The sequence below is a fragment of the Nycticebus coucang genome, chromosome 4 (assembly GCF_027406575.1).
Source record: "Nycticebus coucang isolate mNycCou1 chromosome 4, mNycCou1.pri, whole genome shotgun sequence".
In the NCBI taxonomy this organism is placed as follows: domain Eukaryota; kingdom Metazoa; phylum Chordata; class Mammalia; order Primates; family Lorisidae; genus Nycticebus; species Nycticebus coucang.
In genome coordinates, this window is record NC_069783.1 from 126,089,123 (window position 1) to 126,101,923 (window position 12,801).

Genomic DNA, 12,801 nt, shown 5'->3' on the forward strand with positions numbered 1-12,801 from the left:
TCGGCCCGGCCGCCCGCGCGTGGCTCCTGGAGGCCCCGGGCCGGCCCGGGCGGCGGCGGCGGCGGCTCTAGCTAGAGGCCTTGGCGGCGCCCGCGCGCTGTGCCGCAGCCATGGCCCTGGTGACCCTGCAGCGCTCACCCACGCCCAGCGCCGCCTCCTCCTCGGCCAGCAACAGTGAGGTGAGCCCTGGTAGTGCCCCGCCAGGCCTGGGCCACCCGGCGCCCGCGCCTAGGCCGGAGGAGCAGGGACCGCTTGTGTGGGACGGGGGGCGGCTGCGGGGCTCCCGGGTCCCCAGCTGTACGAAGCGACTTGGGCAACGGGACAGGGGTGACAGTGTGAGGACTGCCTGCGCACTGTGACTCTGGGGGACAGTGCGTGTGGTTGGGACTCTCAGCTGGGGTTGACTGTGCAGTATGACCCCATCCAGGGGTGGCTGTGCGTGAGACTGGATATGCGACTGTGCTCCTAATTGCGTGGCTGCGAGAGACGCTGATTCTGAGACCCGTGACCCGGTGGCGGCTCTAGGCCCTTCGCCTGTGCGTCTGGCTGTTGACCTGTCTGCTGGGGACTGTGCCTGGGTGATGCTGTATGAGTGGGTGATTGCTGGGGTGCCCCTATAAGTACGCAAGGTGTTTCCCCAACTGCGCGCCTTGGGAGTTCTTGGCTGTGGGCGCATCTGTGTCACTACTCTGGGCTGCTCTGTGTGGCTGGCCCTGTGTTCACAGCTGAGAATGGTTCATGCTTTTTGTAATAGCACTCAGGCGGTGTATGTATCTGTTCTTTCTCCGCGTGGCTGTAGTCCACTAGGGTTTTTGGGGTTGCATGGGCACACTGCAGGGGGTTTCTGCATGTCTGTGTGACCCGGGCCGTGTTTGGCTCTTTCCTTCTTGCTCTGGGATGGATTAGGGAACTGGTCTCCTCTGAGTCTGCAGAGCTTTCCCTGAGCTGGGCCTCAGGCCTTTGAGCAGGTCACTCCACTGCAAAGCTGACCCTTAGGTCTAAACTTGTTCAGCCATGGCAAGGCTGAACTAGTGGCAGCCTGAAGACCCCTAACTATGTTTTGAGAAGGCCAGTGGAGCAGGCTTGCCAGCCCAGGAAGCTATGCAGCCATCATCTGGGCTATTTAGGCCCTTTTACCAAAGGAGAGAGTGGGGGAAGTTGAACTGATTACACGGGATGGGTTTGTCTGTCTACATGAAACAAGAGAAGGGTACTTGCCTTTGTAGCAGCCCTGAGCCCTGATGGTATAGCTCTTCAGTCTCATTTTTGCAACATTTTCAGAGTGAACCTTCACAGCCCCCTCCTGTCAAAGGCAAGGCCATTAATGAGTTAGTAGTCCATCCTCCTTCTCCATGCTGATCAGAGGCAAAAGACTATTGGTGGCTACTGGCCTGCAACTGGCAAGTTAGGCTGCAGTTGTGTCTCTCTTCCCAAAAATAGGAGGGCTGTTCTTCTGCATCATTGCTATCTGGCAGTTTACAACTTATTTTCATGCAGTTAATCTCTGGTTCCCATCACAGAAACCATGTGAGATGAGGGAAGAGGTTGGCTTCAGACTAAACCTCTCAGCCCAGATTTCTGAGTCTAAACCCCACATTCCCTGTGTTACTTATACCTGATGTGCTCCTGTCTTAGACACATTCTTAAGATTTTATCATTTTTTAGTTGCATACCATAAATGTACCATTTTAAAGTGTACAATTCAGTTTTTAGTATAGTCACAAGATTGTGCAACTGTCGCTACTGTTTAATTCCAGGTCATTGTCATTACTCCTAAAAGAAACTCTATATCTGTTGGCCTTCACCTGCCCCCTCCCCAAGTTCCCATTCTCCCCAATCCTCAATAACCACTAAACCACTAATCTGTGTCTGTGGATTTGCCTATTCTGGACATTTCATATAAATAGTCGTGGATCATACAGCAGTTCTGACTGGCTGCTTTCACTTGGCATCGTGTGTTTAAGGTCCATCCATGATGTAGCATGTGGCAATGCTTCATTCTTTCTCGTAGCCCAGTGATATTCTACTGTATGGATATTTCATTGGCCCTTTGGGTAGTTTCCACTGGACATCTTTTCAGTTCTGATAAAAAGCATTATTTTCACTAAGGGCCAATAACTGCCTAAACATAGAATAAATCACAGCCAGCTTTTATTTGGCTTTAGGTAATTGGCAGTGTTCATTGCCTAACAAGGGAGCAGGGGCTAGGATGCTCCATGGAAAGCAAAGCTTTCTTCCAGATGGATTCAAGCAAGAAGCAAGGTGGAATGGAGTGAGGAAGCTGGTGCAGTCAGGAGACTTGGGCTAGGCTGGTCCTGCCTGTAGTCTGCCCACTCCTCCCTTCTCAGAGTGGCTTCCCCTCTGTGTCTCAGCTCATCTAAAAGGACTGTACCTCTTACGTGCGTTCTTTGGCGTGTGTAAAGTTTCTCTGGAATTGCTGACCTTACATTGCCTTTTGTCCAAGAACCTCAGAGAGTGACCAAAAATTAAATGGTTGTGAAGTCTGTACCCTTAGGTCACTTCACTCATCCAAACTCAACTTCTTTGATGAGTCAGAGACACTTAGGGCTGCGGTTTCCTGCCACTGCCAGGCCTGCTGCATGGCGTGGGAAACTGAAGGACAGCACAGCCCTCAGTCCTAAAGCAACTGTCTCCTCCGTCTTCTAATTCTCTTCTTCTCCACCCCACCCCAATCTTTAATTACCTCACTTATGTCATTTTCCTGTTTAACCTTATCTCAACTCCTTTGTCCCAACAGGCAGAGCAGAGGAATGGATAAACCAATAATTTTCAAGAGTAGATTGTGACATTGTTATTTTTGACAGAAGTTTAAGGTGATTAATTTTCATGGGCAGCTCTTTAGGCATTTTGGGGGGTTGGACCAGGGTCTCAACCTGGACCCTGCTGATACTTAGGTCCATAACATTCTCTCTTGTGGGGACCTGTCCCATGCATCATGGCATGTTCAGGAGTATCCTGTCCTCTCCCCATCACATGCCAGTAGCAGCCTTCAGGAAAATGTCTCCAGACATTTCCCAGTGTCCCCTACCAGAAAAACTGGCCCCCAGTTGAGATCGGCTAAGTTGGACCAAACATTCTTTTCTGTGTTTGTTGTGGTTATCGTGAGTTGGGCTTTTTGGTCTTCACTACAGGACAGGAGCTTGTGGCCCTGTACTTTTTCCACTTCTCCTTCAGTGTGGGGTAGGGAGCGTGAGAAGGAATTGTTTGGCCACCAGTGTGTGCCTCTGCATAATCCTGTCCATTCACCATCTTAATACAGTTTAGGAACTCAGGGCCCCCTGCTGTACTCATCCATGGTTGCAGTTGCCGTCTCCTGGTGGGTGTCCCTGCTACCCAGGCCCCTCCCTACCCTAGCACTGGGTCCTTTCCCCATCACCATTGGCTTTTGCCTCATCTGTCCTTGAACAGCCTTGCATTTCTCCTCGCCATCACTGCTCTCCAGGTTTCTCTTATTCAATGGGCACCTCTGTGTAACATTAAAAAACATGCCAAGTCCCAGCAGCGCAGTTGTCTGGGTTTGTGTGTGTGTGTGTTTTCTTCCCATTTCAGTTTTCTCTCTTGAGAAGAAAGAAAGAAAAATAAGTCATTACTTTTGGAGCTTGACTTCTTGGCCTTTTAGCTTTTAGAAAATAGTAAATATCCCCTTTTTTTCATTTATGTAAGTAAGCCACTAGCCTAGAATGCTTCATATTAAATGTTTAGGTGTTTTTTAGAACCACCAAGAGCTTCAGAGACGCACACACAGATAGCCTGATTCCTGGCCACCTTCCATTGTGTAAGACTCGCCTGGAACGTTTTTGCAAATGGTGCTCATCGCTCAGCTATTATTGCCCAGCTTGACAGAGGAAATGAATTCTAAAACCTAGCCCCCTCCCCTTAAAAGAGAAAAACAGGATAAGATCCAGAACAACTCCGGAAAGTTGAGAGCTAAGGTCTAAAAGAGTATGTTGGGTTAACAGCACCAGATAGGAAATGTTCAGTTAACAGGAATCAGTCCTTTGGACTGTAGCAGGAATGTGGGTAAACATTTGGAAGCCTGAAAATTCCTCCTCCATGGAAATTACTGAAAAGAACAGACCAGCATTGGTGAGGAAAGGGTGCGCCTGTTTAGAAGTAGTGAGGTTTCCTGGATATTTTTATCTTTTTCTGACACCAGGACAGAAAATGTGAGACTGCTGTTGGAGGCTTGTTGATAGTGGTGTCTATGGTTTGATTCTCTCTTTCTCTGTAGTTGGAGGCTGGCAGCGATGAAGATCGAAAGTTAAACCTCAGGTAAGAAGACTGTTAATTTTTATTCTTTAGTCTTTCTTCTAAAACAGGTAAGGAATACCCTTGTTCTTTTCTTAAAGGGAAAACCTTTACAGAGAATACATTTATGTTTTTCCATGCCAAAAAATTACATGTATAGCACATACAAAGGCTTTAAAAATGATACAGAATGACCAGGTGCAGTGACTCACACCTATAATCCCTGCACTAGGGAGGCTGAGGTCGGTGGATTGCCTGAGGGCATGAGTTGGAGACCAGCCTGAGCCAGGGAGAGACTTAGTCTCTAAAAAATTAGTCAGGTGTTGGGCGGCACCTGTGGCTCAGTCGGTGAGGCGCCGGCCCCATGTACCGAGGGTGGCGGGTTCAAACCCAGCCCCGGCCAAACTGCAACCAAAAAATAGCCGGGTGTTGTGGCGGGCGCCTGTAGTCCCAGCTGCTCGGGAGGCTGAGGCAAGAGAATCGCTTAAGCCCAGGAGTTGGAGGTTGCTGTGAGCTGTGTGAGGCCACGGCACTCTACAGAGGGCCATAAAGTGAGACTCTGTCTCTACAAAAAAAAAAAAAAAAAAAAATTAGTCAGGTGTTGTGGCGGGAGCCTGTAGTCCCAGCTACTTGGGAGTCTGAGGCAAGAGAGTTGCTTAAGCCCAAGAGTTTGAGGTTGCTGTGAGCTGTGACGCTATGAGGGCGACATAGTAAGATGCTGTCTCAAAAAAAAAAAAAAAAAAGATACAAAATGACACGTCTGACACCTTTAATAACATTATGTAATGTTTGAAAAAGAAGGAAAATAATTACCATTCTTCTACCATCCTTGCATTACTATTATGAGCAATTTTATGTATTTTCTTGCAGATATTTCCTCTGCCTTAAAAAAAAAAAAAAATAGCCATTATACTATACCCCCACTTTCTCATCCTGCTTTTGGTGAAATACTCCATTTGAGGTAAGCACTTTGCTGACTCAAAACAGCTGCTCAACTCCCTAGGTTTATCAGTTCATGGTGGTTACATGTGCTCGTGAGTTAACTTTATGCTCGTTTAAAAGATTCCTTAAGATGCAGTCCTCACTTGCTATATTCACTAGTGGACACCAAAAACGTTTTTGTTTTTTCTTTGCCAAAAATTAAAACCTTCCCTTTGTTTGGGTTTTTTGTTGGTTTGCAGATGATTCAAAATATAACATAAATGTATTCCTTTGCACCAAGGAGCCAGTCTTCAACTCAGACCTCAGAGTTTAAAAAAAGTGAACAAACTTTCAGGGATCTAGTTGTTTTTGTTTGTTTGTTTGTTTGTTTTTAAAGTCTGTTTTATCTCGTGAGGAGGAGGAAAATTAATTGGAAAAGGAAATGTGTGTTCAGAAATTAGGGTCAACCATTCATTACCGAGAGCAGGATGTTCTCCTGGTTAAACTCTCATGCAAAAGTATTAGAAATGCTTAGCCTTTCTTTGAAGTTTCCGTGTGTTTGAGAGTAGAAAACGAATATGTTCACTTTTATTGCAGCACACTTTATTTCTCAAGATTATGCGAGTAAGGAAAAACTAGCCTGCAAAAGCCAAAGAGATGTCTTATTTCAGTTGCTGGATCCTCGTTTTTAAAGTTCCACTTGAGACAGAAGATGCATTTGCTTTTTCACCCTACAGCAGTGGTTCTCAAACTGTGGATGGCGACCCCCAGGAACTATATTAAAGGGCCGCGGCATTAGGAAGGTTGAGAACCACTGCCCTAGAGGTTTTAGTTGGTCAGGGCCCAGCTCAGGGTTTGCAGGCTGGAAACAGCTATACTCCCAAGTGGGGGCAGTAATGGGCCATGTTGTGGATCTGGAGATGTGACTGGGTGGAGGCAGGGGACTGGGCACTGTTTCAGGGAGGTGGACCTGGGAGGGGGCTTGCTGGGCAGCTGCAGTCTCAGGTGCCGAGCTGCCCTCTACAGTGCTCCCCCAGGCCCCTTTGGGGTGGGAATCCCTTCCACTTCTTGAGCCTATCTCTTTCTTTTGTCCATGAGACAGCATTGAACCCTCTCACTTAAGCTGTCTTTAGGACAAAGAACTATTTTTATTTTTAATTACCATTAATGATCTGACAGCATAGTATATGGAGTTGTTTTCAGTTAATAAGAATTTATAAATGGCAATGATATGAAAATGTGTTATGCGGCCGTTCCTTGCTAATAAAAGGTCCCTTTTTATCTGCCTAGTTTGAAACTGTAGAGGATCTTACAAAGGGACGGGAAATGGCACTTTGGCAGCTTTACGTATTGCTGTATTTAATCCTCAGGACCACCCTAGGAGGAGTATTTTCCCAGTTGATAGGTGAAGAACCTAAGGCCTGAGATTGCACGTAGGAAATACCATATTCAAAGTGAGGCCTCTGTAATCACCAAAATGTGGAAACAACTCAAGTGTCCATCAATCCATGAATGGATTAATAAACTGTGATACACCCTGTTTCCTCAAAAATAAGACAGTGTCTTATTTTAAGGTGTGCTCCCAAAGATGCACTAGGTCTCATTTTCAGGGGACGTCTTATCTTTCCTGTAAGTAGGTCGTATTTTCGGAGGATGTCTTTATTTTCGGGGAAACAGGGTATGTATACCATGGAACACTATTCAGCCACAGAGAAAGGTGGAAACTTTCTATCTTTTGTGTTTGCCTGAAGGATTTGGAGAACATCTTCCTAAGTTATCTCAAGAATGGAAAAGAAAGCATCCAATGTACTTGATACTGTTATGAAACAGGCACACATGAGAGAAAAATACAACTAAATTCGAGAAGGGGAGTGGAGGGGGTTTGGTAAGCTCCCACCTAACAGGTACAGTATAGAGGTGTATGGTGACCTTCTGGGTGAAGGAGGACTCAACTATACCTTAGCCTCTACCTGACAGATGCAATAATGTAATCTAACTGTATGTACCTTATATTAATCCAAAATAATTTTTTTTCAAAATAATTTTTTTTTTTCTTTAAAAAGCAAGGTCTCTGCCACCTCTAACATCCAAATTGATCATACCATTTCTGCCTTTCTGGAGATCAGGTTAGTCATACAGTTGAATCAGCTGTTTTAGACAAAGGAGGGAACTGCCAAAGGGAGCCCAAGGGGTTAGAAGCAGTGCTTGGGGCCAGAACTGAAGACTCATGCTGCCTTCTGGGATGTAAAGTCAGCCTGATGCCTGACTGTTTATAGCAGCTCTCCAATGTCATCATGACAACTGGGACACCCTGAGCCAGAGTTGGGGACCTGGCCAACAAGTCCCTGGGTTGTCCCACTTCCTCACATTCTGTTTTAAGTCCCTCTTTACTCATTTTGACATTCATTCCACTCCCCCTTTTTAGGCAGAGAACACCCCCCTGCTTTTTAACCCTCCTTGCCAAATGGGATACACTCTGGTGTCCCGGTTTAAGCTTTGATTGAAACCCATTCACATCCACATGTTAATTTTTAGGTCTTTTCTGTAGAAAGCTCTCCTAGAGAAAAAAACTTATGACATAGTCATTGCTTTTGTTTGTTCAGGTGGAGGAGAGTTAGAGAGAGGAGATTTGTCTTTGCTTCAGATGGAGCCTGGAGAGAAAATGCCATTGTTTTATCTCTTAGGGTACTAGGAAAGAGAAGAACTGGGGGTGATTCTTCTCTCCTCTTTTCTCACCTCCATCTTTCCTTAACTAATAGTTTTATCCTTTGGGTCATCCAGGAAGTCAGCTTTAACTTATCCATTTGCAGTAAATTGCTGAATCACCTGGCCTGCATCTTCCGAGTCTCACCTGCCATCTTCTTCCCAGGTCTCCCTTTTAGGTCTTCACACCTCCCTCTTCCATGGCACGGTCCTTATCCGCCCATCCCTCTCCCACGGCTGTCACCCACGGGCCCAAGTCTCCCCTGCATCCCATCTCCACCCTGCATTGCTGGCCTCTCCCCTCTCCCCGTTAGGGTTGCCCTGTTTCCTGATCACACTCTTTCTCTAAGCCCATTCCTTTTTCACTTGGCCGCAGTCCTCACAGCCAGCTAAACTTGCTCCCACCCCCAGATGTTTGTGACTTCCCTTTAATTCAGAGAAATTGGGGAGCTCTTGGTTTCTCTCTCTGGGGCATGTACCACAGCTGCCCCATGTTGCAGGTGTATGTGCTTCTGTCACATTCTTAACTGCTGGTGCGTCCCTTAGTGACTAGGCCTCAGGTGTCTTCCTGCACATAGTGTTTATACAGTTTAAATTGGTGATCTTTTGACTCTGTGATAAATTGCAGACATGTATGAGAAATAGTGAGATACTGAGGAAAGACAGTGGGCTTTAGAGTCAGGCAGACCCAGGTTGGGCAGCTGACTCTTGCACTAGTAGCTTGGTGGGTCTTAATCCTTCCACCTGTAGAATAGAGGTGATGCTACTACCTTCCCATGTTGTTGAGTAGTTTGTGTGAAGCTCCTTGCATGGATTGTGGTCACAGCAGGCCTGAGTGTTATGTTCTGTCTTCCCAAGGTGTTACACGCTCCTGGGCAGTGTTGGTTCGTGACATGGAAGACGTAGAGGGGCTGGCTCCCTGCAAGTGCTGTGTCGGGGCCCAAGAGGGCTCCCAACATTCATACTGTGATTCAGAGCAGCCGGCATCCTTCACCTGACTACAGTCCATAAGATGCAAATAAGAATGTACACTTTGAGGAGTCAGTGTTATAATTCAGACCATTTCTCTGAAGACTTTCTGGGAAGCGTCTCAAGCACTGATCATCTCCTGCCCAGAATACCCAGATGCAGCTGCTAGAGATCCAGCTCTCTCCCTCCTCTCCTCTGCTTGTTGCATTTGCATTTGCCACGGCCTCTCGTAGCACCTTTTTGGAAGCTGTGCTGCTCAGACTGTGGGAACTGGTCAGCAGATGGCCCTGCTGGCAGCAGCTCCTGGCTCCCTCACCATTCTGGGAGCCGACTCAGTCTGGCATGAGATGTGAGTGGGTGTGCGCCAGGCAGGGCACTGGGGAGATACTATGGCTGTGTTGTCCCCAGAGTGTGGATAAGGAGTGATTTTTTTTTTTTTTTTTAATATGATGTTTCCAAGCCGAATACTTGAAAATGGTCTTAGAATTCTTCTGTTTTTTAAATATCTGTTTATTTATTTTTTGTTGCCTGGGTAAAGTGCCATAGCATCAAAGCTCACAGTAACCTCAAACTCTTGTGCTCACGCAATCCCTTGCTTCAGCCTCCTGAGTAGTTGGGACTATAGGCACCTGCTACAATACCCAGCTAGTTTTTCTATTTTTAGTAGAGATAGGGTCTCCCTTTTGCTCAGGCTGGTCTCGAACTCCTGAGCTCAGACATTCCACCCGCCTAAGCCTCCCAGAGTGCTGTGATTGCAGGGGTGAGCCACCGCAACTGACCTAGAATTCTTTTAGTTTTGTTCTTTGCAGTTGCATGACCAAGCAAACTTTAAATGTTCGGGCCAGAGCAGCAGATGTTGTCTTCTCTATTTTATTTGGATTTGGTGATAAAGTGTAATCTCTCACGTCTGCCTCCCCACACCCTGCACTCCCTTCCCCTTTTGGTCTTGACCTGGAATTCCCCAAGGGACCCGTCCTCCTTTCAGCCTTCTGAAGCACGGCCGTGCTGCCTTCTCCCTCATTCCCCAGCAGTGTCAGGGTGGGACTGGCCTGTTCTTGCCCTGCAGACCACACTCCCCCATCTCCAGTGAGTACCCTTGCTTTCACCCTCGCCCACTCTCTGGGGTTCCTCCCTGTCTCTCTTGATGGTTTATCTTAGCCTGGGCTTTGTTGTCTCTGTTGATGATCTGTCTAGTTAAGTGCTGCTACAAGGTGTTGGGCAACTGCTGCGTCCTGGTTCATGCTACAGCTGGACAGGTGTATAGGTCACTGTGTTAGCTATCTGTCACTGTGTAACAAGCTACCTCAGACATAGTCTGGACCCAGCATAGCTCAGTCATCTCACAAGGCTTGTTGGATCTCATCTGAAGCTTGGTCCTCTTCCATGCTTGTGTAGTTCTTGGCCAAATACATTTTCTGTGTCTGTGGGTTTGCTTCCTCAAGGCTAATAGGGGAGTCTGCTGCTTCAGGGTCTTAGAATGGCTGTGCTCAGAGGCTTACACAGGTGGAATCCTGCCATCTTTGCCATGCAGCGCAGCCTAATTCATCTGTCCTACCTTGTTCACTGGTCTTGCCTACATTTAAGGAGTGAGGCACATCCAGAGCACTGCACCAGGCTGAATTCTGCCCACCAACCTATGTGTGTGTGTACGTATGTGTTCTTGAGATGTCCCCAGAGAAACATATGCAAACAGGTAGGTTTCCATTCAGTGTTACAGATGAAACAGATGGTTAAGTGATAATAATGCGTGCCCAGTGCTCACGGGAAGAGCAAGCCCCACAGCGTTTGACCAGAGTATCAGTGAATGCAACATCTCTGCTCAGCACCCACGTGTTTGTTCATACTGTGAGACCTACCATCTCTTGGGTTTCCCCCACCTTGGGTCTGTTGGCCTCTGAAATACCCACTTTCACTAATCCTTACATTTTTCTCCACAAGGTTTGGCCTTGGGGAGAAATGGGCCTGGGATTGGCTCCCACAGGCCTCAGTTCAAATGGACAAAATAACATGCAGCTTGTAGGATTATTGTCAGAATTAAATGTGACAGTAACATAAACCCCTTCTCCCATAGTAGACATTCAACAAATGCCCCCTGCTTGTACCTCCTTTAGGAGCAGCTTCTGTCAGAAAAGATTCATGATTCTTTCTTTTTCTTCCCCTAGGCATTTTTCTTTCCTTAGTGTTTACTTGGGACTTGTAGTATATATATTTCTGTACGTAAATGTGCCCTCAGTGCAGGACTGGCTGCATAATGAACATTGTGAAGCCCCTTGTTAAAAAATCATTAAGAATTTCAAGATGGCAGCAGCAGAGTATTAAACCAAGCATGGGGCCCTTTGAGCACAGAGCCTTGACAAGAAGCCAGCCTTGCCCTGAGGACAAAGGTTTCATTTCCTCTGACCTTGGAGTGCCTTGTGTATACCAGGTGGGCCTTAGAGGAACCGGATATTAAATACTCTGTTCTGCATCGAGCAACTAAAAGTAGTTTTGGACATCCAGGAAGCAAAGGGCAGAGATGTTTTCCTCTCCCTTCCTCCCTGCAGTTTGGTGGTATAGCACTGTTAGGTCAGCCTCACTACCCCTCTGTCCTAATTGGTTGGCTTATGAGGGAAATGTTCAGCAAATGTTTACTAAGTTCCTACTGTGTGCCAGGCATTGTTCCAAGAGATAAACTTGGACTGTGGTGAGCAAAATAAAAATCCCTGTCCTCTAGCTGACATTCTGTTGGAGAACACAAGACAGTAAGTTAAACAAGTACAGTAATAGTGTGTCTACAAGTGCCAGGGTGAAAAAAATGAAGTAGGGACGGAGGAGAGGAAAGAAAACAAACACTTGACTCTGCTCCAGCCTGTGTGGTGCCTTGTCTGCATTGTTCCATTTGATCTGTGCAAAAGTCCCATAAGGAAGGCACCATTTGAATACTCGCTCTCAGGGCAAGAAGACCGGCCTGATTTTATATAGTAGTAAGTGGTAGAGCCAAGATCTTATGTGTATTTGACTCCAAAACCTGTGCTCTTTTTAAACTTTGTCGCCCTTAGTAGAGTGCCATGGCGTCACAGCTCACAGCAACCTCAAACTCTTGGGCTCAAGCAATTCTCTTGCCTCAGCCTCCCAGGTAGCAGGGACTACAGGCATCCACCACAACGCCTGGCTATTTTTAGAGATGAGGTCTTGCTCTGACTCAGGCTGGTTTTGAACCTGTAAGCTCAAGGAATCCGCCCACCTCAGCCTCCCAAGTGCTGGGATTACAGGCGTGAGCCACCACACCCAGCCCTAAAACCTGCGCTCTTAACCTCAAAATTCTAGAGCCATCTCTACTTTCCCTCCTCCCATGTGTTAGATCTCTCACTAGGAGGCACAGTGAAGTTACTGGGAAGGACCATGGCTTTGCAGTCTGTGCAGTCCATTCTTCCTGCCCAAGCCCCTAGTAGCACCACTGCGCTGTGTGCTGGGGCAAGTCCCATCACCTCCCTCAACTCTCCTTAAAGCAGAAGTTGTCTTATGTCACCTCTGCGTGATGCTGCCTGGGTGTCTGGGGGAATAACATGGCCAGCATATGCTGGGTACAGGCTCTGGGCTCGAAGTGTCCTGCATATCCTTAATCTCATTTTGTCATCACACAGGGACCCTGCTAGTTTTAAGAAACTAGTTTGGGGATGCCAGAGACAGGGCTTGAATGCAAGTCCCTGACTCAGGAACCATGTTTTCTCCTTTCTGCTCCATTCCCTGACAGTAGACATGCAGATCTGTGTTCAGCTTGTCCCTTCCTGTCCCTACCACTATGGCTTTTTAGGTGGTGGCTTCCCATCAACCCCTAATTTTAAATAATTGGGATACACAAACTTTTAAAGTTCTGGGGTCTTATATTATTTAGCTGTTCCTTTTGGCTTAACTTGGGTATTCATTGATATATTTGACGTCAAAATCAGAATTTGCCTT

The 12,801-nt window shown here is 46.9% G+C and overlaps 1 protein-coding gene across 2 annotated transcripts in view; it reads left to right on the forward strand.

The window, feature by feature from the left end:
* SSH1 (slingshot protein phosphatase 1) overlaps positions 1 to 12,801 on the forward strand; it is a 75,094-nt gene continuing 62,293 nt past the window's right edge. Inside the window, exons 1-2 of one of the 2 annotated variants that reach the window (XM_053588985.1) lie at positions 1 to 179; positions 4,253 to 4,293. In XM_053588985.1, the coding sequence (XP_053444960.1) occupies positions 111 to 179; positions 4,253 to 4,293 (110 nt within the window). In that variant the 5' untranslated portion in view covers positions 1 to 110. The remainder of the gene's footprint in view (positions 180 to 4,252; positions 4,294 to 12,801) is intronic. The other variant, XM_053588987.1, reaches the window with a different exon arrangement.